This window comes from Trichoderma gamsii (assembly GCF_001481775.2).
Source record: "Trichoderma gamsii strain T6085 chromosome Unknown Scaffold_9.2, whole genome shotgun sequence".
Classification (NCBI taxonomy): domain Eukaryota; kingdom Fungi; phylum Ascomycota; class Sordariomycetes; order Hypocreales; family Hypocreaceae; genus Trichoderma; species Trichoderma gamsii.
Window position 1 is genome coordinate 621,668 of NW_020171346.1, and position 22,929 is coordinate 644,596.

Here is a 22,929-nt window from a genome sequence, read left to right on the forward strand (position 1 = left end):
CCTCGATTGGGCTCGATAATAGTAATCTGCGGGCCCTTATTGGGCCTGCGGAGACTTGGTTCACCCGCCGGCGCGGGCCAACTCGGCGCACGCTGGCAATATATCGCGATGCCCAGCACCGTCAGTATGGTAGCATTGAGCCTAGCATGCAAGGTAGGGAAGGGCAGGGTAGGTCAGAAAAGCTGCGATGCCAGTGTGCAGAGTACATGTCTGGTTAGTAGAACTCGGAGGCTTGTAGTAAGGTCGGAGGGTTGGAGGGCGAAAAAGGTCAAAGTAAGCCGCGATAATATGGCGGAGGGCCACGCTTAGCTATGAAAGAACCCTGTCCACTTGCCTGTTATGGAGACATGTCCGCCGTCCGTTAGGAATAGAAGGGCTTCTATGCTAGATTTCGGCACTTGGCGGAGACGGCGGAGTAAGAGAGGAGACAGACGACGGTACTTACTCAGAGCCAAGACTGAGCCTGACGGGCCCCGGTAGTGTGGTTTAAGACAGGGAGATCAGGTGAGATCGAGGGTCGCGTTTGCGCTCCAGGGGGCTGGAAGGAGTCTAGTGTGCGTATTGTTTAGTAGGTACAGTTGCAGAACTAGGTAATAACTAGGTAATCAATGTGACAGTACGGGGCCCTTAGTTTATGGTGTCACATCGGGCTCTGTACAAGCACTATGCTGCCAGGCACGGACGTGTGAAGGCCGCATGGAGCCCGCATGAAGCTCATGGGCTAGCTAGCAGGCCCCTTGTCGTGTGTAGCGAGCACTGAGCTGGCAAGGGAGCAGGCGGCGAGGCAGATGGCTACAGAAAAAAAAAGAGTATATAGAGTGGGCTGGATCGACACCAGGACACCGCTTCACTCACCGAACAACAGTCTTGGCCTCTCATCCTTCAGACAACTCCTCCGGCTTTGACTTGACGATGCCTCTCAAGAACGTCCTGGCCATTGTTGGCGCTCTGCCACTCGCCTCTGCCGTGGGCTGCCCCGTCATCCACGGCAATGGCAACGCCCCCTCGGCTCGCTCTGTCATCTCCCACCCAGAGTCCATTCTGGAGCCCAGATTCAGCCCTGACGGCCCCGACTTTGGCAGATGCTCCCGCAAGAGCACCGTGGCTGGTGGAGGCACTCGAAGCAGCCAGTGGTGGCCGTGTGAGCTGAACCTGGCTGTGCTGCGCCAGAACTCGGACAAGACCAACCCCTTTGGCGGCAGCTTCGACTACGGCGCGGCCTTTTCCAAGGTCAATGGTGCGTTTCCTCTTTGAATCTACTCTCTCTCTCCCTCTATGTATAAGCTAACATGTATTACTTGTAGTTGCTCAACTCAAAAAGGACATCACCGCCCTGCAGACCACCTCGCAAGACTGGTGGCCCGCCGACTTTGGCAACTACGGTCCCTTCTTCATCCGTCTCGCATGGCACAACGCCGGTACCTACCGCTCCGTCGACGGCCGTGGAGGAGCCGGCATGGGACAGCAGCGATTTGCTCCCCTCAACAGCTGGCCCGACAATGCCAACCTCGACAAGGCCCGTCGTCTGCTCTGTAAGTCAATCCATACCTAGCTAGAGACAGGGATCTGCATCAATCATAGTGTGTCATACTAACGCTGCATATGCAGGGCCCATCAAGCAAAAGTACGGCAGCGCTCTCTCCTGGGCTGATCTTTTCGTCTTCGCCGGTAACACTGCCATGGAGAACATGGGCTTCCCCACGTACGGCTTTGGCTTCGGCCGTGAGGACACCTACCAGTCCGACGAGGGCATCTACTGGGGTGCCGAGCAGGACATGTTCCCCACTGATGGCAACAACGTTGTCCGATACAACGGCAGCACGGACTTCACCGCACGTGCGTCTGAGCTTGAGAGCCCTCTTGGAGCCGTCAGCATGGGTCTCATCTACGTTGACCCCCGCGGACCCAACGGCACCCCTGACACCAAGGCCTCTGCTCTGGATATCCGCGAGACCTTTGGCCGAATGGGTATGGATGATGAGGAAACCGTTGCTCTGATTGCTGGTGGCCACGCCTTTGGCAAGACCCACGGTGCCGAGTCTGGCGATGATGTCGGCCCTGAGCCCAACGCCGCTCCTCTTGAGCAGCAGGGCCTTGGCTGGAAGAACACCTTTGGCACTGGTAACGCTGATGACACTTACACCAGTGGTCTTGAGGTTATCTGGTCTCGTACTCCCACTAAGTGGGCCAACGGTAAGTGCCCCTTGCATCTGTCACCAAGAAAAGTACAACGCATGCTAATATACTCCAACAGAGTTCCTGTTCTCTCTGCTCAACAACAACTTCACCCTTGTCCAGTCCCCTGGTGGTGCTCCTCAGTGGGAGGCCCTGGACGCCAATGCCTCCTACCCCGACCCTTTCATCAAGGGCAAGTTCCGCAAGCCTACTCTGCTGACCAGTGATCTTGCTCTCCGAGATGACCCCATCTACAACAACATCTCCAAGACGTTCCTGAACGACTTTGACTACTTCACTGAGAAGTTTGGTCTCGCCTGGTACAAGCTTCTCCACCGTGATATGGGCCCTATTTCTCGCTACCTTGGCCCTGATCTTCCCAAGGCGGCTCCCCTGATCTGGCAGGATCCTCTCCCTTCTGCTTCCGGATACAGCACTCTCGCTGCCTCTGATATCTCAGCCATCAAGCAGCAGATTCTTGCCGCTCCTGGCCTCAACATCTCCAACCTTGTCACCACCGCCTGGGGATCAGCCTCGACCTTCCGTATCTCTGACAAGCGTGGTGGAGCCAACGGTGCTCGCATTGCTCTCCAGCCCCAGGTTTCATTCGCCGCCAACAACCCCACTCGTCTGCAGACTGTTCTCAAGGCTGTAAGTAGAATCGTCTTTGTTCTTTATTGAATATATACTAATACTACTCCCTCTTTAGCTGAAAGGAATCCAATCCAAGTACGCCTCAAGCGGCAAGACAGTGTCTCTTGCTGATCTCATTGTTCTTGGTGGTAACGCCGCCATTGAGAGCGCTGCCAAGGCTGCTGGAGTCACTCTTACCGTGCCATTCACCGCTGGCCGTGTCGATGCCCTCCAGAATCAGACTGATGTCTCTACCTTTGCTTTCCGTGCGTCTTCTCTCATCCTCTCTTGTCTGCATATGCTATGAGAACTGTTAAACTAACTTCCATAATCTTATAGTCGAGCCCCAGGCCGATGGCTTCCGCAACTACGGCAAAGGCACTGCCCGATCTCTGACCGAGGAGTTCTTGGTTGACAAGGCCGCCCTCCTGACTCTGAGCCCTCCTGAGCTGACTGTCCTCGTCGGCGGCCTGCGTGCCCTGAATGCCAACTTCGACGGCTCCTCAACCGGTATCCTCACCTCTCGCCCCGGCCAGCTCACCAACGACTGGTTCGTCAACCTTCTGGGCTCATACTCCACCTGGGCCGTCGTCAACGGCACCAACGAGGAGCGATTCCAGAGCGTCGACCCCAAGTCTGGCAAGGTCCAGTGGACTGCCAGCCGTGCTGATCTCATCTTCGGCTCACACCCCGAGCTGCGTGCCATCACCGAGGTCTACGCCGGCTCCGACGCTGCCTCCAAGTTCACCACTGACTTTGTTGCTGCTTGGGCCAAGGTCATGGACCTTGACCGCTACGACGTCAAGGGACACCTTGGAGCTTTCTAAATGCGTGATGATTTCTAATTATTGTATATAAATTACCAATGAGGTTGCATTAGTAGTCACACATTATTTTAATGACTAGATTCACGAGGCACAGCTGCCCTACAGATACATGTCATAGATAGCTTCTGTTGTTTTAATGACAATTATTTCAATCAATTTGCTCTCTGTAGTTTCAGCTTCTACTTAAAAACAGGGCCATCGGACGCCTTGTACATACCGGACTTTTACTTGCCTTCTTCTGTCACTTTTCGGTCAACTCATAAAGTGTAGAGCGTTCTAGACATGACGTGCTCCTTCTCTATTGGCGAGAATAATATGGCGTAAAAGTTCAGCTGCTCCTGAGTAAAGCTGAAAGACAGCTGTCTCTACCGCATGCACTGAATCCATCCACACAAGTCACTGAGAAGCCAATGACTCTCCATTCTCCCTGCATAAGGAATGTGATAGCAGTGATAGTGCTCCATAAGCTGCTCCATTAGTTTTGCTCTGTGCAACGCAATGTCTCAGACTAAATGGGATCGCCGCATAATGGCGTCTTTTCAGGGGCTACGCTAGCTGGGTTGTTCAGTTGTGTCTTGATGCTACTGGTAAACGAGAGTTACTAAGAAAGTTCTCTCCGCCATTGTCATCTGCCCAGATGGACCCGCCTTGGACGGGGTGGCTTGAAATGCCGCCATTCCGCATCGTACGAGCGTTGCTTGTTTTTTCGTGGTTTTTCATTGTTCATTCCTGTTTTCTTAGTGAAGAGATCACTCTGTACAGTATGGCTCATCCAAGTTTCGCGCGATTTTTGTCTTTTTAACTGGGGCTCCATACCCGCCTGGTCCCTGAAATTTATCAGGCTCCGAGGCGGCTAGAGTGCGGGTCGTGAGAAATCTTATTTGTAATTCTCTGCCTATTGCAGCGTGGAAAAATTCTACTGTAACCATACGTTATGTCAAAGCTTTATTTGAAAACGTGGAATATGCAGTGCACATCGATCTCATGGCTGCATGACGAATTTAAAAGTAGCCAAGTTGATAACAAATCCAGCAAGACAGGCTTGACGGAGTGAATAGAAAACGAATTGAGTCTTCTTAAAGGATTGTTTCTCACTCACTCGTCTGTTATTATACTCCAGCCCAATCCGGATATGGTTCGGCCCGGTGCCGGCTCCCGAGATGCTGAACATGGGCGTCGAATGGGAGCAAACACCAAGTACGGACTTCTCGGCACAACTAACCACTCACACCCCAGCTAATTCGAATATTGTCTAAGTTTTAAGCTCAACGGCCGCAGACATAATATATTCTTAATTCCTTCTGTACCTGTACTAGGTTCCCTTGTCAGTTCTGGGGACAATCGGCTAGATGATGCTCCGATGGCATGCAAGTAACACAGACTAAATGCTGACGGAAATCTGGCACCGATTTACTCCCCATGGCCATGTACAGACAATATCGAGCATCTATTATAGGCACTTTCGCCCGAGGAATATGTATACCAGCTTGACCTATCATGCAAGATGCGAATAATGATAGTAGCTTAAGTGGTAGGTCAGCTGGTGCTCTCCACGTGGAACTAGGATTAGTAGCATCTTCGGTGTATTACTATTTATAGAAAACGTTGTTGTTAGCATTTGACAATACCAACTAAACAAGAAGGGCGGGTTACCTATAATGAAGGAGAAGATGAAGACTTGGTGGTCTCGCCGTTCAAAGCGTGCCTATACTCAGCAACTCTTTAAATTAATATCAGCGGTACAAAATGCAGTAGTTCTCTAGCAAAAACAGATATTTGGTCTTGAGCATCTTTGTGCGTTGTCTGCAAAGGCATAGCTTGGCTATTCTCGGCGACTGTCCGAGAAAAAGTTTGCATCTCTCCCAACATCACTGGTGGAAATTTCTAGGCGTCTTACTTGGGTCCTTGTACTTGTATGCTCGATATATCTAGAAGTAGTAACAATATATGCTCACTCAGATCAAGGATATAAAAATCGTTAGCCATTGAATAGAGTGCTGATATCCCGTAGGCTAACAGAGCCAATAGGACAAACACAGGGACTTGGGTCAGAACAAATTGGCACGCTACCCCAGGCTTATAAGTCTAATTTATTGAAATACAATCCATGTTAGCATACGGACGGAGTACATACTCCGCAGCTAACCCTGGAACGGCCAAGCAACCGCAACAGTTGATCAATGGTAAACTTGCTCACGCGAGACCCACCAACCATTCTCATTCCAGGTAGTTGCATTTACTCGAATGGGGACTATAAGCCTGGCCATCTCAACGAAATAGACATATTGATTCTACTTAAGGTCTTGAGACACTTGATTTGAAATCACTCATCGAGGAAAGGCCGAGGATGTCGATGATAGGTTTTTGTGACGGTGTTCCTCTGATACGTTAGTCCGATATACTATAGACTATGATTGGATATGGATACAAATAATCAAGTTTTCAAAAAAGCACTATTCCGTGCAATCCCACTGCTGACATATCCTTCAACCTCAATTATGTAGTTGTTGTGAATGGGCAACATATTTTATACAATAAATAAGAGACTTCTCTATCAACGTATGTATTAATTGCGATATAGGATCTGATTTGCCTTGAAACTCTACATGGGGGTCGAATAAAGCTTTCAGGATATCTTGAACAGTAGTTTGCAACGAAGCTACGCCTTTACAGCCGTTGTCGTATTAACGTTGCATATCTTTGCTAGTCTTCTGGGGGTTTTGGCAAACCAGTCTGCTGGTAGCATCTTCTGACCAATGAGAATGATATCTCGTGTGAATTGATGGAAAAACATTGATTGAAGGAAAAGAAGGAGCTTGATGCTATAGGGATTCTGCCTTTGCTGCTGCATCTGCCTTTCCCACTGTTTCCTCTCTTCCTCTCACATCGTCATCGTAGCTGCCATGGCTTCTCTCATCGGGCAAACGTTTTTCTCGTTCGAAGAAAATGTATGCTTGCAAGTATTTTACGAACAATAGGCCAGTCAGATTCGACACAGCGCTTTCTATAGATCTCAGTTTGGTAACTAATGGAGCCGATATTTGTGTTCTGATTACAGCTTTTCAGATGTTTTGTTATTTGAGCATGTTTTTGTTCGTTCCTGTGTGCCTTGTTTTCATCGTAGGGTATGCCTTTCAAGCTTTGAAACCTTCTCCAGTGAGTGGCGGCATTGCTTGAAGCGACTCTTTGCGCTTCGTCCGTCAGCTGAGATCAGCGGATATATCTCCTGTAGTATAGACGGAGATTGACTGATTCCAAGAATCCGAGTAATCGTAATTGAATCAAGCTGTATTCGAAATGATATATGAGATGATCTGTTTAGGGAAATAAGGCTATTGCTTAGATATGCATGTCAGTTGCTCTGACACTATCCTTGATCAATGAGAGCGATCAACGACCGTACAGCTGATTAAATTAATTGCGTTGTAGATTGAAAGACAGTGTATGCTCATTAAATGGTAGTGTCTGATGGCATAGAGTGAAGAGAAAAGAAGTGGTGGTCGTTGACCGTGATGACAATTGACAATTGTTATCGGGCAACCGGTCTCGAGGCATACGGACTGTTGGACGGTAATCTATACACATCTAGTTTTCCGAACGTAGATATTCTCGCAAACACTTCTTTACGGAACCACTCATATCACAACAAAGACATCTATCAACCGTTTTATTAGCAGCCGGTCTCAGTATAGATTACGATACAGCTAGGAACATAATGAGAGCTCCTGTTTCTTCTTTAAAAACTCGCATCGTAGAGAGAAAGTTACAGGTAGCCGTCAAATAATCTTCACCAGTGCCATATCGGTTAAATGAGATTTGAAGACGTCGAACCAGTACTCCTTAGCATCTCCGAGTGCCGTAGGAGGTTTCGATAATTGGATCAAACCCAGCCGCTTCCATACGGCACAAGAATGTTGCTCATCGTAGCTAATCGTGTTCAACAGAAGCAGTGTTAGTGAACCTGAGCCAGGACTTGTTGAGAGCATTAAACATTTTACAAGAGTTCCAGAAGCAACGTGATCGATTCCCGGCAGAAATGAGTCGTAATCTGCCCATACATTGCCCACTTGCCTGTTCATAATGCCAAGTTCGTATAGGTCAAATGGTGCCTTTGAGCCCTCTTTCACGGATGGCCTATATCGAATTGAAGTCGATATAAGATACCCACGTAGCAAGAGGTGACCACTTCTAAGCTCGCCAGTTGAATCTAGCTGGTAGGGTGAGCACTTCACTTCTTCGAGCTCACATAAAGGAACCAAGCCGTTTCCTATATCAAGAAAGTGAACTGGGCCAAGTGCCGAGGCCCAAGACCATGTTGGAGCTCTCCATGCTTTCGGACGTTGATGCCATTTGACATTCTCCGTCGAACTACTCGATATAGTTTCTTTGTGCCATGCTAGATCACACAGCAAAGATCTTACCCACATTCCAGCGACATATTCCGATTTTGTGTATTGCTGGAAACTCTTCGCGATGCCTGACATTGCTGGAAAGATATCGCTCTCGAAAGTAAGATGAAGCCTTGTATAATCTTCTACCAACATATGCCAGACCTTGATGAGTCTCGTTTCATCTAGCTGTTTCCAGTAGCCTTGGTTATAAATGATTTTCGGTTGCAGCATCCGCTGCGCAGACATAGTAAGAGCTGTATCAACAGCTCCATTGCCAGTCGAAGAAGAATATGCACCAGTGCACTGGCAAGCAGATTCCTCCAGGCATTCCCATGAGAGCTCTTGTGGCCCAAAATGAATGACTCTCGAAGCCAGAAGGCGTTCCTGAAATATCCACCCGCGATTAAAAGTCGGAAGAGGGGATTTCTTGACAAGCCTTTGGTCCATGTATCCAGGCAAATGTGTAAATGATTTGCGAAAGCATAATGCAGATCCCTGACTTGAAGATGGAATAGGGATTATGGTAGCATTCGACTCTCCATCAATGCCGCCAAAAAGACTCTCTTCCGAGTTGTGAGACTTTGATGCAGAGATTACGAGATATGCATTTTGGTAAATCGATGCCATCTTGGAAGCTTCCATTCTCCAATCTTCTTTGTCATCTTGTACGATACAGAGACTGTCAATCCATAACAGAGTTATCCCTAGTTTACGCACATAGGCGATAGTATCTTGGAAAACGGGCGGCAGCGAATCCCATGGGATCTCTTCTTTATGCGAATCGAGGTTTGCCGCTAATGTTCTCGAAGGCCGTGACGTGCCCCAGCAGTGGCTCAGGCATGCATACTTTGACACCGTAGTGTCCTCTGCATCGATTTCTCTTAAGCGAACGAGGCTGCCGTCTGTAGGACCAACGTCAAGGATTCTCCTCGGCAGGATCGCTGCCACGCTAGAGTGTCTCCCATGGCATCCATGGCTGTTGTCGCATTGCTTGAGTTTCTCTGCTACCCATTGGAAACTAGCTTCAGAGTTTGTGGTTTTAGGTAGATCTAAGACTCCGACTGGCACATTGGGAAACAAGATCTCAAGCTCCGGTGGTTCTGATGGAAACGATTAGTACGGGGCAGAACATGCCAGCACCACAAAGTCTGCAAGATATCTAGCTCCTAGGCTTGAGCAATGACACGTGCGACTTCAATTGAATAGACTTACTGGATGGTGGGGGAGCAAAAACAGAAATCTCCATCTGGCGTTTAAAGAGGGTCAAGTTAAGACTCTGCCCTGATGCCGTCATATTCATGTCCATACGGAGCCTTTCGACGGCATCTTGAAGCTGCCCGTCCAGGGGCAAATCATCACCAATGACGCCATCAATGCCGGCACTCAACACAGAGCACGAGAGACATCCGGACTCTGCCCCTTGGCGTAGGGCACTGAGGCTTGTGATGGCTGCCGTAGGTCCGCGGAGCTTGCTTGGAGGATGATGGCATGCCGAGCAGGGCCGGGTTTCGGGTTCGGACTTGGGTGTAGAGTGCGACATTTGCCTTCTTTGTCAGCGGGACCTAAATCGTATAAATAGCTGGGCGTCTGATATCACCAAGTTTCGGTAGCCCGGAAGTTCAAATCGGGAGAGCAGAGGGGCTTTCCCGAGCCCGATGCTTCGCCGCAATGGCATCCCCACTTAGTAGGGCATACGCACAGAAAGTCCGCTAAACGCGACACACTGATCTGGAGATGCCGTTTGTCAGTTTGTATGGAATGAAGTGGACTGTTTCGACGATGATTTCTTATTCAATATCAACGCTAAAACCATGAGAAATGACTCGGTTGAATTGTATGTAAGTGAAAACGTATTGCGAATCGTTACTGTTCTGTCTACACTGGATTGCTGCGATCTTGATCAGGACTCTCTTATCCACTTGTGTTCACTTTGAACTTGGATTCAGCAATATGGACTCTGAAAAGACTGGCCGTTTGCCACAATAGTGCCGTGGCGCGCGTTCAACGAGTCGCGTCGCTGCATAATGATTCAGCAAGAGAATTGAATCCCCAGCAATCTCTACATGTTACAGCTTTCTTCTTTCTCTTTGCCTTGGCTGCGGAACTCGGCGGCTATGCTAGTACCAACATCGACGGATGTCTCTACAACAGCCGTTTGCGTAAAAAGTAAAGACTGGCAGCGCTAAGACTTAGGAGGCCCGCGCGGCAATGACGATGGGATGCATACGGAGCTGTAATCACAAAATGCTAGCAGTAAAATACACGTATTTAGGGCACCGGGTGCTTGCAAGGGTCCGAACCTCAGGACTGCCGGGCGCATCCAATGCAGTAGTTTCAGCTCTCTCGGCGTGCGCGCCGGTTTCAAACTCTAGTTGTGACGAGCCAATCCACAACTTTGAGGCTCAACAGACTCAGCGCCGTCTGCCGCTATTCAGAAGCCACAGGCTCGCGCCGCTGCAAATCGCTTGGTTGAGGGTGTTGTGTCCCAGCGTGCGAGCAGAGTAGCTGAAATGAGCTGCTCGGCCTCATGAGCCATTGGCCAGATGGAGCCGAGGCCTGTATAAGCGCATCAGCATCATCAGTAGCTACTAGTAGTAATTGAGTTTGAGACTTGTCCATTAGCTTATCAATTGAACAGATGGGCGGTATCTGGCATAAGTATACAATAAATGATCAATTACTATCAAGGAGACGGCAGTAAAGCAGATGGAATGTAGTGTCTCAAGCTGGACGGCGAATCGCCGGCAATGCTCCGCCGCCTGACGGACTTTGGCTACAGGGGCGGGATCTTCAAAGTCCGCCAACCCGACAACATGCACTGCGTATTACGAAAGGCTTCTCGCATAGGGGCTCTGCATAGGGCATTCTAGTAGCTCTTACTCAGGATCTACAGCTTGAGATGCGCACGGTGCAGAAGCTCGTTGTTGGCTATGCAAGCCATTGGCCCCGTAAGGTTTCTGGCTTGCTGCCAAGCGCTGGCATGGCTAACACTCCGGGAGCCCGACTTCGGGTTACTGCAGACTTGCACCGGTTTAAGGTTATTAATGGCGTGTAAACTGGTTGCTACTTATACAGAGTTCATGTCTCATGCTGTTTAACGTTCGTCACTCTCAGCTACCTCAGTGAACTGGGCAGGCCATCCAGTTAATCAATCAAAATGGCACTCAACGAAGACGCTAAGGGAGCTGTGGATGGGACCTTGGAAAGGGATGAGACTCCCGCTCATCAGAGCAATCGATATCTCGACACCTCAGAAAGCGATGACGAAGGGAGTTCCTCAGCAGAAAGGGGCCCTCCTCACTCGAGAGATTCCGACAATGACGCCAGCACCTTTCCCTCAGCTCTGAGTCGCTCTAATACATATGGTGGAGAGTCTATAATGGAACAGGATGACAGAACCGAACTCAAACGCATTGCTACTGCTCTTTCTCGTCGCCAGTCTAGTGTTGCTGCTCCTACTCGTCGTCAATCGGTTGGCCTTGGTGCCGTCGAAGAATACGATGCCACCCTCGACCCTGATCGCCGCGAATTTGAATTATCGAAATGGCTACAACACTTTATTCGAGAACTCGGCGAAAAGGGCCTTTCGGATCGACAAATAGGTGTATCGTTTCGAAATCTCGACGTTTATGGGTCTGGGGATGCAATTCAACTCCAACAGACGGTGGGAGATATTTTCATGGCCCCATTGAGGATTGGAGAGTTTTTCAGCTTCGGCAAAAAGGAGCCAAAGCATATTCTAAACAACTTCAATGGACTTGTCAAGAGCGGAGAGCTCCTAGTTGTTCTTGGACGACCAGGCTCTGGCTGCAGTACACTTCTCAAATCTGTTTGTGGCGAGTTGCATGGCCTAGCCCTTGGAGAAAGCTCAAACATCAGCTACAATGGCATCCCACAGAAGCAGATGAAGAAGGAATTCAGGGGTGAGGCTATTTATAACCAAGAGGTATGCTCGACTTACACAACTTTGCACAGGACACTTTGTTATGGGTTGATGGCTAAATTCAAATACATAGGTTGATAAACACTTTCCTCATCTTACTGTTGGCCAAACACTCGAATTTGCAGCTTCTGTTAGAACACCCTCTCATCGTGTTCATGACATGCCTCGCGCTGAATATTGTCGCTACATTGCCAAAGTCGTCATGGCTGTATTTGGACTCACTCACACATACAATACCAAAGTCGGCGATGATTTTATTCGAGGAGTATCTGGAGGCGAAAGAAAGCGTGTCAGTATTGCAGAGATGGTCTTGGCCGGATCACCGTTTTCTTCTTGGGACAACAGGTACGTTTCATCTGCATGCATCTGAAATAGTATATATCTAATGGAATTATCAGCACCCGTGGACTCGACTCGGCAACTGCATTCAAATTCGTTCAATCGTTGCGGACAGCTGCCGACCTCGGCAACCATGCCCACGCGGTTGCCATCTATCAAGCCAGCCAGGCCATCTACGACCTCTTTGATAAAGCCACGGTACTATACGAAGGTCGACAGATCTACTTTGGGCCAGCAAGCGAAGCAAAGGCATATTTCGAGAAACAAGGCTGGTACTGCCCTCCACGCCAGACAACTGGAGATTTCCTGACTTCGGTTACGAATCCCGTGGAGCGCCAGGCTCGCGAGGGATGGGAAATGAGAGTGCCTCGAACTCCGGAAGATTTTGAGCGGCTCTGGCTACAATCTCCCGAGTTCAAAGCCTTACAACATGATCTCGATCAGTACGAGGAGGAATTCGGCGGCGAACGCCAGGGAGAGACTCTTGCGCAGTTTCGACAGCAGAAAAACTACAGACAGGCCAAGAGAATGCGGCCCAAGTCGCCTTATATCATCAGCATTCCGATGCAAATTAGATACAACACCAAACGTGCATATCAGCGCATATGGAATAACTGGTCTGCTACCATGGCATCTACCGTGGTTCAAATCGTCATGGCTCTTATTATCGGCTCTATATTCTTCGACACCCCCGCCAACACAAACGGTTTCTTTGCCAAAGGTTCGGTTCTGTTCATCGCCATTTTGCTAAACGCGTTGACGGCGATTTCCGAAATCAACAACTTGTATTCGCAAAGGCCTATTGTCGAGAAACATGCATCGTATGCCTTCTATCATCCAGCTACCGAAGCAGCTGCGGGTATCGCTGCCGATATCCCCATCAAGTTCATCACTGCTACAGTCTTTAACATTATCCTCTACTTTATGGCTGGGCTGAGAAGAGAACCGTCGCAGTTTTTCATTTACTATCTTATTGGTTACATCTCAATCTTTGTCATGAGTGCAATTTTCAGAACAATGGCTGCAATCACCAAAACCGTCTCTCAGGCCATGTCGCTTGCAGGAATCCTGGTTCTCGCTCTCGTCATCTACACCGGATTCACCATCACAGTACCGTCAATGCATCCCTGGTTCAGTTGGATTCGATGGATCAATCCAATCTACTACGCCTTTGAAATCCTCGTCGCCAACGAATTCCACGGCCAGGACTTTCCTTGCGGTGCCGCCTTCGTCCCTCCATACAGCCCCCAGGTCGGCGATTCTTGGATTTGCCCCGTAGCAGGTGCTGTTGCAGGAAGCGCAACCGTAAGCGGAGATGCCTTCATTGCGACGAATTATGAGTACTATTACTCCCATGTTTGGCGAAACTTTGGTATTTTGCTGGGCTTCCTGTTCTTTTTCATGGCCGTATACTTTGTCGCCACGGAGATGAACTCTTCGACGTCAAGCACCGCTGAGGCTCTTGTTTTCCGACGCGGCCACGTTCCTGCACATCTGTTGAAAGGAAACACCGGCCCTGCTAGGACTGACGTTGTGGTAGATGAGAAAGGCGCACACGGAAACAATACTGTCGACTCTAATGTTGGAGGATTAGAGCCGCAGCGGGACATTTTCACATGGAGGAACGTTGTTTACGACATCAAGATCAAAGGCGAGGACCGCAGACTTCTGGATAATGTATCTGGCTGGGTCAAGCCAGGCACGTTGACTGCACTTATGGGAGTCTCCGGTGCGGGTAAGACGACTCTTCTCGATGTGCTCGCGCAACGAACGACGATGGGTGTCATTACGGGCGATATGCTTGTAAATGGTAGGCCACGCGATCCCAGCTTCCAGAGAAAAACAGGTTATGTCCAACAACAAGGTAAGTTTCAATATGAGCTCGTTTCTTTCTGAACTAGTACTGACTAAAGAGCTAGATTTACATCTCGAAACCGCCACAGTTCGTGAGAGCTTGCGATTCAGCGCCATGCTACGTCAGCCCAAATCTGTCAGCAAAGAAGAGAAATATGTATTTGTCGAAGAAGTCATCAAGATGCTCAACATGGAAGAATTCGCAAACGCCGTCGTCGGTGTCCCAGGCGAAGGTCTCAACGTCGAACAGCGAAAACTGCTCACCATTGGAGTCGAGCTCGCCGCCAAGCCAAAGCTACTTCTCTTCCTTGACGAGCCAACCAGCGGCCTCGATTCTCAGAGTTCATGGGCCATCTGCTCGTTTCTTCGCAAGTTGGCTGATTCTGGCCAGGCAATTCTGTGTACCGTTCATCAGCCCAGCGCTATTCTCTTCCAAACCTTTGATCGTCTACTATTCTTGGCTAAAGGCGGAAAGACTGTCTATTTTGGAGATATTGGTCAGAATTCGCGTACTTTGCTGGATTACTTTGAGGCAAATGGCGCTCGCAAATGTGGCGACGAAGAAAATCCCGCTGAATACATGCTTGAGATCGTAAACAAAGGAATGAATGACAAAGGAGAAGAATGGCCCTCAGTATGGAAAGCTGGTTCAGAATTTGAAAAGGTTCAGGCTGAGCTTGATCGCATTCACGAAGAGAAATTGGCCGAGGGCTCCAGTGCAGAAGATGCTGCGGGCCAGGCTGAGTTTGCCACATCCTTTGGAGTCCAGCTCTGGGAGGTGACTTTTCGAATCTTTCAGCAGTATTGGCGCATGCCTACTTATATCTTTGCCAAGTTTATGCTCGGAACCGCTGCCGGATTGTTTATCGGTTTTTCATTCTTCGACGCGAATTCGTCATTGGCAGGAATGCAGAATGTCATATTTTCGGTCTTCATGGTCACAACTATATTTTCTACCATCGTCCAGCAAATCCAACCTCTCTTTGTAACTCAGAGATCATTATACGAAGTCCGCGAGCGTCCAAGCAAGGCCTACTCATGGAAAGCCTTTATACTTGCCAACGTTTTCGTTGAGATCCCTTACCAGATCATCATGGGTATTCTCGTATTCGCGTGTTTCTACTACCCTGTTGTTGGCGTCCAGAGCTCGATCCGACAGATCCTGGTTCTGTTATTCATCATCCAGCTCTTCATCTTTGCGAGCTCATTCGCGCATATGATCATCGTGGCTATGCCCGATGCGCAGACAGCCGCCAGTCTCGTGACTTTCCTGGTGTTGATGAGCACCATGTTCAACGGCGTCCTGCAGGTACCATCTGCATTACCAGGCTTCTGGCTGTTTATGTGGCGTGTCTCCGTTTTCACTTACTGGGTAGCTGGTATAGTTGGGACGGAGCTCCATGGACGAGAAATTGTTTGCTCAGAAAGCGAGTTGTCTATATTCAGCCCTCCATCAGGTCAAACTTGCGGGGAATATCTGGCGCCGTTCCTCCAGCAAGCACCAGGACAGCTCCAAAACCCATCGGCCACAGACCAGTGCCACTACTGCCAGCTCAGCAATGCGGACCAGTTCTTGGCCAGCTCCGAGATTTTCTGGACCGACAGATGGCGCAACTATGGCATCGTTTGGGCGTACATTGCATTCAACATCATGACGGCGATTACCCTGTATTACCTGTTCCGAGTCAAGAAATGGAACAGCGCCAGCTTCAAATTCAGTCTTCCATGGGGGAAGAAGGCGGGAAAGAAGACAAACTAACTAATTATGAAGAAAAAGTCTCATAATCATGCTCTATGCTAGCATTGGTCATCATTTTTTGCGTGTTTGATCTAGCGGCCAAAGTAGGCATCAGTATTTTCGTTCTTTAATTACCCTGGATCTTGAGCAGCAGCAATGCTGACTTGAAGAGCTTGATACATACTATTCATCGTCATATATAGATTTTTCCTTTGTATCAATAGAATAGCTCAATATTAATAGTATATTCACAGACAGTGTTTGTAGTCTTTTCTCCTTTATTCGGCATACTTTTGATGTCAGCTTGATATCGACGAATTGCTAGTCCAGCTTTCAGCGCAACCACTTACCAAAGTAACTTGGTGTACCATGATATTTTCAATCACATGTAGACAAACTTCCTTGAGATACTTAATTGATTGTTCCTTAGATCCAATAGATTGGTAGAAGACGGCTTCCTCCAGTCTCTTGGTCGAAAATCACACCATCTACTACAGAAGAATAATTTAGCACTTGGATATACCAGTCATTGCCTGTAGCAGATGTTACAGCTAAATGTAAAATAAAACACCACAAGATAGATTTCAAGACATGCAATGAGGCAAATTATAGAAACTCGTATAATTTAGCTCAGTGGGCGGTTTGATAAACGTCACACTTCTTTTGGTGTGGCTAACTGCCTCATCTGAATGGGTTGCAAGCAGATGAAATAGTCAGCTATCCCAACGCGTTGGATAATAAAAGTCCCGGGGGCTCGCTCCTATCGGAGATTTGACCCCAGCCTAGACGCGCCTTTGGAACAATATCCCGTCTTCGGAAATATTGTTTGCCAAGAACGTGAGAAAGGGAAAATGCCTCCTTGTGCAGCGGAGAAGATTGCCGAATGATACGTCGGGCTTTAACCTCGCCAATAAATACAAGTACATGCACACATAGAGCTGAAAATATCAGAGTCAGCAGAGGTACCTTTGAGGCCGTAGACGGTGCGGCGGTAGTAGTGCAGGATAGGGGGGAGGCGAGCCAGCAAGAGGCCCAGGCTCAGCAATAGTCGCAGAGGCTGAGTGAGCATGCAAGGAAAAGCAGTAATATCGAAGTGATTACTGTCTTGGTTCTTCTCGGTTCTTGGGGCTTTCTACTACTATGCGCGGCGACTTAAGGGAGTGGCTCTGCCGGCGCAAAAATATCCATTATTGACTTAGGAGCGCTGCTAAGAGCAAGCCGGATGAACAACTAGTGCCTGGTAACCTGTCAAAGCAAGGAGCGAACTAGCCCTGCAGGCAGAGAGAAGTTGCCGATGGTTCTAAGAAGAAGCAAGGCATCATATTTTGGCTAATTGCGTTTGACGGTTTCGAGTGCTGTGGTACCATGAATCGTAGGGGCACATCGTCACAGTGCTACGTTGCTCATATTATGCACTGTATGGTTACCGACCTGTCAAGATTATTCAAACGGACTTTCATGAGAGTAGTATCCTGGTTGAAGTGGGATAGTAATGGTTCCCTAATAATGTAGTTGACTCTTCGAGGAGGTGATGAGTATACTTTGAAGAGGGAGATGAAAGCTGAGGTTTCACGTATCCTGCCACTTCTCTCCGCACGTGGGTAATTTCTGGCTACATGTAAGGCCTTCGTATGGCTATGGATGCTTACCAGGGTCTCAGCAGCAGGGCATGCGCTATCCCACCAGAGTAGGTGTTATTACGGAATACTTGCCGAGAACTTGATCCAAGTGCAAGCCTTGAGTTTCATGCCTGCTCGTACCTTCATGTCTGCGATACTACAAGCATGTGCGTAGATGAAATATGCATGGAGAAGAAAGCTGAGAAGGACGACGGTGCTGGGCTTTTGATCCAGCGCAGGAAACAAGTCATCACATCAAAAAACCCCATGCCGACGTCGTTGCATTTCGCCAGGTCTAGGCCTTCGTTTGCCTGCTCAGGCAACTAGCCTTTGCAATAACAAGCCTGTGTAAATGAGGTTTGGTATAAGCTGCAGGAACACCACTAGTACGGCTACTTATTGCCAAGAATTGATGTTCGTCCAAGGATGGATGCCAATATACGACCGCAGTAGAGGACCCAGATCCAGTTAAAGCTCTGCTTTGCATCGGCCTAGTGAATCGTGCCTGCAGCCGGCTATGCGTTCCGCTTCTTTTCTGCTTTTGAGGGCGACTAATGAGGCCCTCTAGTACCTGAGTAGTGTGGCTGGAGGGAATTGAAAGTGAAAAAAGAAAAAGTCTCAGCAGTTGCCAACTTGCACATGCGATTAGTACTACAGTTGGTAAAGTGAAAATCCATCGTCTTCTCTGCCCTCTAGTTCTCTCTAGTTCCTGTTTTAGCCTCAGTCCACCGTTTAAGTGGAAAGCCTCTGGCCTCTGGCTAGGCTGGATCGAGGCTATTCTGGGCACCTCTACTTTCGCGTTTACGGGCTGATCATACCGATGGGCGGACCGTGGCTGTCAGTGGCCCGTCCCAGAGCAAAAAAGAGTGTGCGAGCCTGACTCGCGCAGCGTTTAGAGGACTCGATCTGAGAGTCTCCATCCGGCTCTTGTCATTGCTAGTTTACAAAGTTGTAACTTGTGTGAGACAGCCGAGAGTGAGACTCAATGATAAGAGCCGAAGCAAACGAGATCACGATATGTCGATAAACATCCCACCTGCTGCTCCGAGTAGCTGGGATCTAACCGGCAAAAAGGCCTGCAGCTTTTAGCAACTGAACGTTTAGTTGGCAATACGGGGTACACGCCCTGCAGCAGAAGAGCGTACATGTAGCGATGTTACGCTGCCGAGGAACAGGCATAGGCCAGGGGCGAGTACGAACTGCATGGCATCCACCACCCAATACGCTCTCTTGGCACACATGTAGAAACTTGGCGCTGGTGTGTTGCTGTAAGCAGGTTCAGGGGATCATTCAATAGTGCTGCAGACTGCGATTCAGCTTTGCCAGGCCAACAGGGGTAGCACCGCGCTCGCTCTCCTCCATTTTGGGCTCTGTTTACTGGAGATTTGATGACAGCTTCGCAGGGGGGCGCATGGCCTGTTCGCAGAGCAAGATGCCTGTTCGCTAGCGTTTGAAGCTTCTGCAACGGGGTCGTTTCGGCAAGGTGCCGCGAGCTTTCAAGTTTTTGCTAGTTGCGAAAGGGGAGGCAATCAAGCAGGCGGACTTTACTGCGACGAACGATTGAGATGTGTGGCGCGAGCTGAACCTTTTTTGGCCGCATAAACGACAGCGTCTCTCGCTTGATTACATGTACACGAGCCGAGCAAGGTGCAAGGATCGGTTTTTGTGGGTGGCAATTCTTGAATCAACATGGCACGGCTAATCGGGTGAGCTGAAGAGGCGTTTTCCCGTGTCTGAATCATGACGTCTGAAACACAAGGGCAAGATCTTGAGAAGAGAGAAAAGACGTAGAGGTAGAGGTAGAGGTAGAGGGAAGAAAGTTGACGAGGCCATGACACGAAAAAAAAAGGCTCAGGCTAGTTGAGCGCGGATGTTGACATCGATCAGGGCCCACGAAAGAAAGCAGCGGCGCCATCGACGGCTCGCCAGCCCGCGTCATCTATTTGCGAGGCGGCCTCTGCTATCCGTGTCAATCACCTGAAATCTGCCCACCAGTGTCAGATCCGGACGTGTCCCTGCCGACCAAATGTCCAATCCCTGGCAGCCCCTCAAACAACTGGGATCCTTGCTGATGATGGGGAAGAGATATCCGGACTATCATCTGTCGTATACCATGGTCAAGAGCAGAAGTGTTTCCGATGATAAGTGCGTATTTTATCATCTTGCAGATAGTAATACGACACGGCCCCTTCCCAGAGCCCGTCAAACTTTGGCCCACGGGGAGGCAATTCAGGTACGATGTCAAAGCACGCTGCCAAGGGCTCGCTTAGACATGGCCCTATTATGCTGTCAATTAATTTGTAAAAGACTTCAGCCCATTCTCCGCAAATAAAAACGAGACAGAAACTCGTCCACAAAAACAGAGCGTGCAGCCCATGAAAGCGACTCTGCTCAGCCGTCTCGCCGTCGCTGTGATTTAGGTGGCGTTGTGGCTGGCCTTGGTCGAGCGTTAGGAGGTTTAGGAGGCCCTCGTGCTGGCCTATCGGATTGCTCTGTGAACTGTCCCAGTAGACCGGTTTTGGCATCTGCAGCGAACTAGGCTCCCCTCCTCAGGTGTAACGGTAGCTGTGATGAAGAAAATGGCTGCGGCGATAAACAACTCCACCGCGAGCGGGTGGTGGGCGAAGGACGAGTAGACAAGTGCCGGAACGAGTAAAGAGCGCTGCAGCAGTTGTGGCCGTCGGATGGCATGAGCAAATAGGAGATTTCATCATGGTGGGCACCATAGTTTTTCTCAAGCCTCTTTTTGTTTTCCCCCTCTTGGCTCTTCTCATGTTGTAGACGGGATGTTGTTCAAGCTAGCAAGGTCGATTACAGTTGGTGTGGTCGTTCCAGCTTCGCAGCCACGCACATCCTTCTGGAAACCATTTGCTAGCATTATCCTGGCCCCTAGTCTTGCATGAAAAAGGTGAAGATGCTGTGCTCGTAGAAGAATTTGTGGGCGGGCGGCATGGACGGAGCCTCCCGGCCACAAGCCCAGAATCGTTCATTACATACATATCAGTCAGGGCCCCTCGCCACCCACTGGGATCGATCTCTTCGGATATCATTCATTTACCTTTTCCTTTCTTTTCTTTCCTTCTCGGCAGGAGTTGCCGCCTCTATTTTTGTCGTTGGATCTGCCTACATGTAGGAGCAAAACGCGCTTTGTATAATACGCACACTGTATTATACGGGTGGACCGCCGGGAACGACATACCAGACGTTTTCGCACACGTCTTACGGGCGTTTTTCCCACGTTATTTCTAATCTCGACTGCGGGAGCCAACGACCCTCTGCTTACCTGTGGATAATGGTGGACTCTCGCATTCAGCAAGCCATTGCGGCTGGCAGTGTTCCTTCGGACATCACGGCCGAGTACTTGGGCGAAAGCCGTGACCGACCGTCGATTATCGGCATCGTCTTCGTGACGGCCCTGACGTTTCTAGTCGTAGTCACACGGCTGATATCTCGATCGTTTATCGTGCAGCGTATTGGCATTGACGATGTGCTGGCCGCAGTGTCACTGGTAAGTACATGTGCCTACACGCATAGCCCCTTACACTTTGCTTTCGTCGAAGCAGTAGACAACCAGAAAACTGACTCGAGGTTTGTCTTTTCTGTATTTACTAGGCCCTGTTGATATGCTTTGTTGGATTAAGCATTGAGCTCATCAAACTGGGCTCCGGCAGGCATTTTGCCTTTATAGAATACGTGCTGGACGTCCCCACGGTGCTTCGGACGCAGGTGCTGGATTTCGTCGCGCATATCCTCTACACGACGGCCCTCTTGCTATGCCGTATATCCGGTCTGGCATTCTACTACCGAGTCTGCGGGCTTCACAACAACTTCTTGATCGCCATCAAGGTTGTCTTTTGCATCCTAGTCGCCGGCTTCCTCCCGCAGATTTTCCTGCTCATCTTCCATTGTAAACCGGTCACGGGATACTGGCCGTACGGATGGGAGCCTGTTGCTCCTCGTTATACCTGCCTGCAATGGGGTATAGTTTATAGTGTCAACTCTTCAGTGTCACTTCTCTGCGACTTGCTCCTGTTTGGTATTCCCATTGCGATGCTACGGACACTGGAGATGTCTCGTAAGCGTAAGATTCAGCTGGCCGGCATTCTGCTGCCGGGTGTCGCGTAAGTGGCTTATTTCCTACTCGCTCAATCGATTTGAAGAGCCTAGCGCTTCTTGAGTGACATCAACTAACGAATGCTTTGCAGAGTCATTGCGATATCGATTGCTCGACTGGTTCTCGTCATCCTCGGACAGTGGGAAACGGACGAATCATGGTCATACGATCCCATGTTGGGGGTGGAGGCATCCGAGATAGGAGCGACTCTCATCGCCCTCTCCGTCCCCGGAGCCAAGCCACTGTTCGACAAGATTGTCTTCAAGAAGGACGATTCACAGACAAGCGGCGCATCCCACTACGGACGCAAAACCAGCTCTTTTCGCTCTCGAGGCACTGCTCTGAGTAACCTGCGATTCCAGACGAACAGCCAACATAGCATCTTGGGGAGCGAACAAGAGGAGGGCCAAAAGTACGGCGCCGAGACGTCGGCCATGGCTGGCAGCAGACACGGCGAAGGCGGCGACGGAATTTACGTTCAGGTCGACTTTGATATCAAAGAGGCCCGGGTGAATACGACCACGCCAAGCCTGAATAGCCGATAGAAAAAAAAGTTTTGCTCTCCTTTTCAGATACGACTTCTATTGTTTGGCACAAGTTTTGTTTTTTTGTGTTCAGTTTCATCACTTTTCTTCTTCTTGTTGTGGTTTATTGTGTCATTTGAACACATAAACTTCTAATGTTTACACTCATCGATATGCCTCACAGTTATGAATGATGAGAAAAGCAACGATGACGATGAGCTAATAGGCTCGAATGTAAGATTGATGGGTTTCTGCTAGTATAGGCTAGTGACCGTTTGTTGTGTTGTATAAAACCCAAGCAAGGAGGTGTGATACCCGGATGAACAGCTTCTATCTTCTTCTTTTTTTTTTTTTTTTTTTTTTTTTTTTTTTGACCCGCTTTGATTGTCCCATAGAGAACATTAGAAGGCGAATGGCGGAATATGTGCATGAATGAAAAGAAAAAAGTTTATACGCGACTAATGGTCCCCCATGTGCAAACTATTGAGTGCGTTTGTGATATGTGAGAGATGGCTTCATGCAACTAGGCAGTACGCCGCTGGGCTAGCTCAAGGGAGCCCATGTTGGATACGAAGTTCGGCGAACTGCCTGATGCGACGGGAAAGGGACCATCTGGCGATTCTGACTAACATGATGTGCCCAAAGGAGCCATGGACTCCACGTGGCCGAGTCAGTTGCGATGCACGATGGATGCGTGGCCTAGCTGCATGCGGGACGAAGAAAGGGGACGAGCGTTCCTGAGTGGTTCAGCGGGCTGGGGCTGGCAGCTGGA

The 22,929-nt window shown here is 49.2% G+C and overlaps 4 protein-coding genes across 4 annotated transcripts; 3 read left to right on the plus strand and 1 right to left on the minus strand.

The window, feature by feature from the left end:
- Positions 1-912: 912 nt before the first annotated feature.
- Positions 913-3,635, plus strand: TGAM01_v203482 (catalase-peroxidase 2; the record flags this gene model as incomplete). The annotated part of the gene is made up of 6 exons (XM_018801193.2): positions 913-1,237; positions 1,305-1,532; positions 1,609-2,193; positions 2,255-2,826; positions 2,885-3,074; positions 3,148-3,635. 6 exons carry the CDS (start codon positions 913-915, stop codon positions 3,633-3,635), a joined length of 2,388 nt encoding a protein of 795 aa, XP_018665464.1.
- A 3,776-nt stretch (positions 3,636-7,411) lies between these two features.
- TGAM01_v203483 (hypothetical protein) lies at positions 7,412-9,566 on the minus strand (the record flags this gene model as incomplete). Its single annotated transcript, XM_024549213.1, has 3 exons — positions 7,412-7,769; positions 8,061-9,126; positions 9,239-9,566. 3 exons carry the CDS (start codon positions 9,564-9,566, stop codon positions 7,412-7,414), a joined length of 1,752 nt encoding a protein of 583 aa, XP_024406051.1.
- Positions 9,567-11,183: 1,617 nt separating this feature from the next.
- Positions 11,184-15,921, plus strand: TGAM01_v203484 (ABC-2 type transporter; the record flags this gene model as incomplete). The annotated part of the gene is made up of 4 exons (XM_018801191.1): positions 11,184-11,972; positions 12,043-12,314; positions 12,368-14,172; positions 14,228-15,921. The coding sequence occupies 4 exons, from the start codon at positions 11,184-11,186 to the stop codon at positions 15,919-15,921; spliced, it is 4,560 nt and encodes a 1,519-aa protein (XP_018665462.1).
- Positions 15,922-20,811: 4,890 nt separating this feature from the next.
- On the plus strand, positions 20,812-22,178 carry TGAM01_v203485 (hypothetical protein; the record flags this gene model as incomplete). The annotated part of the gene is made up of 3 exons (XM_018801190.2): positions 20,812-21,027; positions 21,132-21,640; positions 21,725-22,178. The coding sequence occupies 3 exons, from the start codon at positions 20,812-20,814 to the stop codon at positions 22,176-22,178; spliced, it is 1,179 nt and encodes a 392-aa protein (XP_018665461.2).
- Between the last annotated feature and the right edge of the window lie 751 nt (positions 22,179-22,929).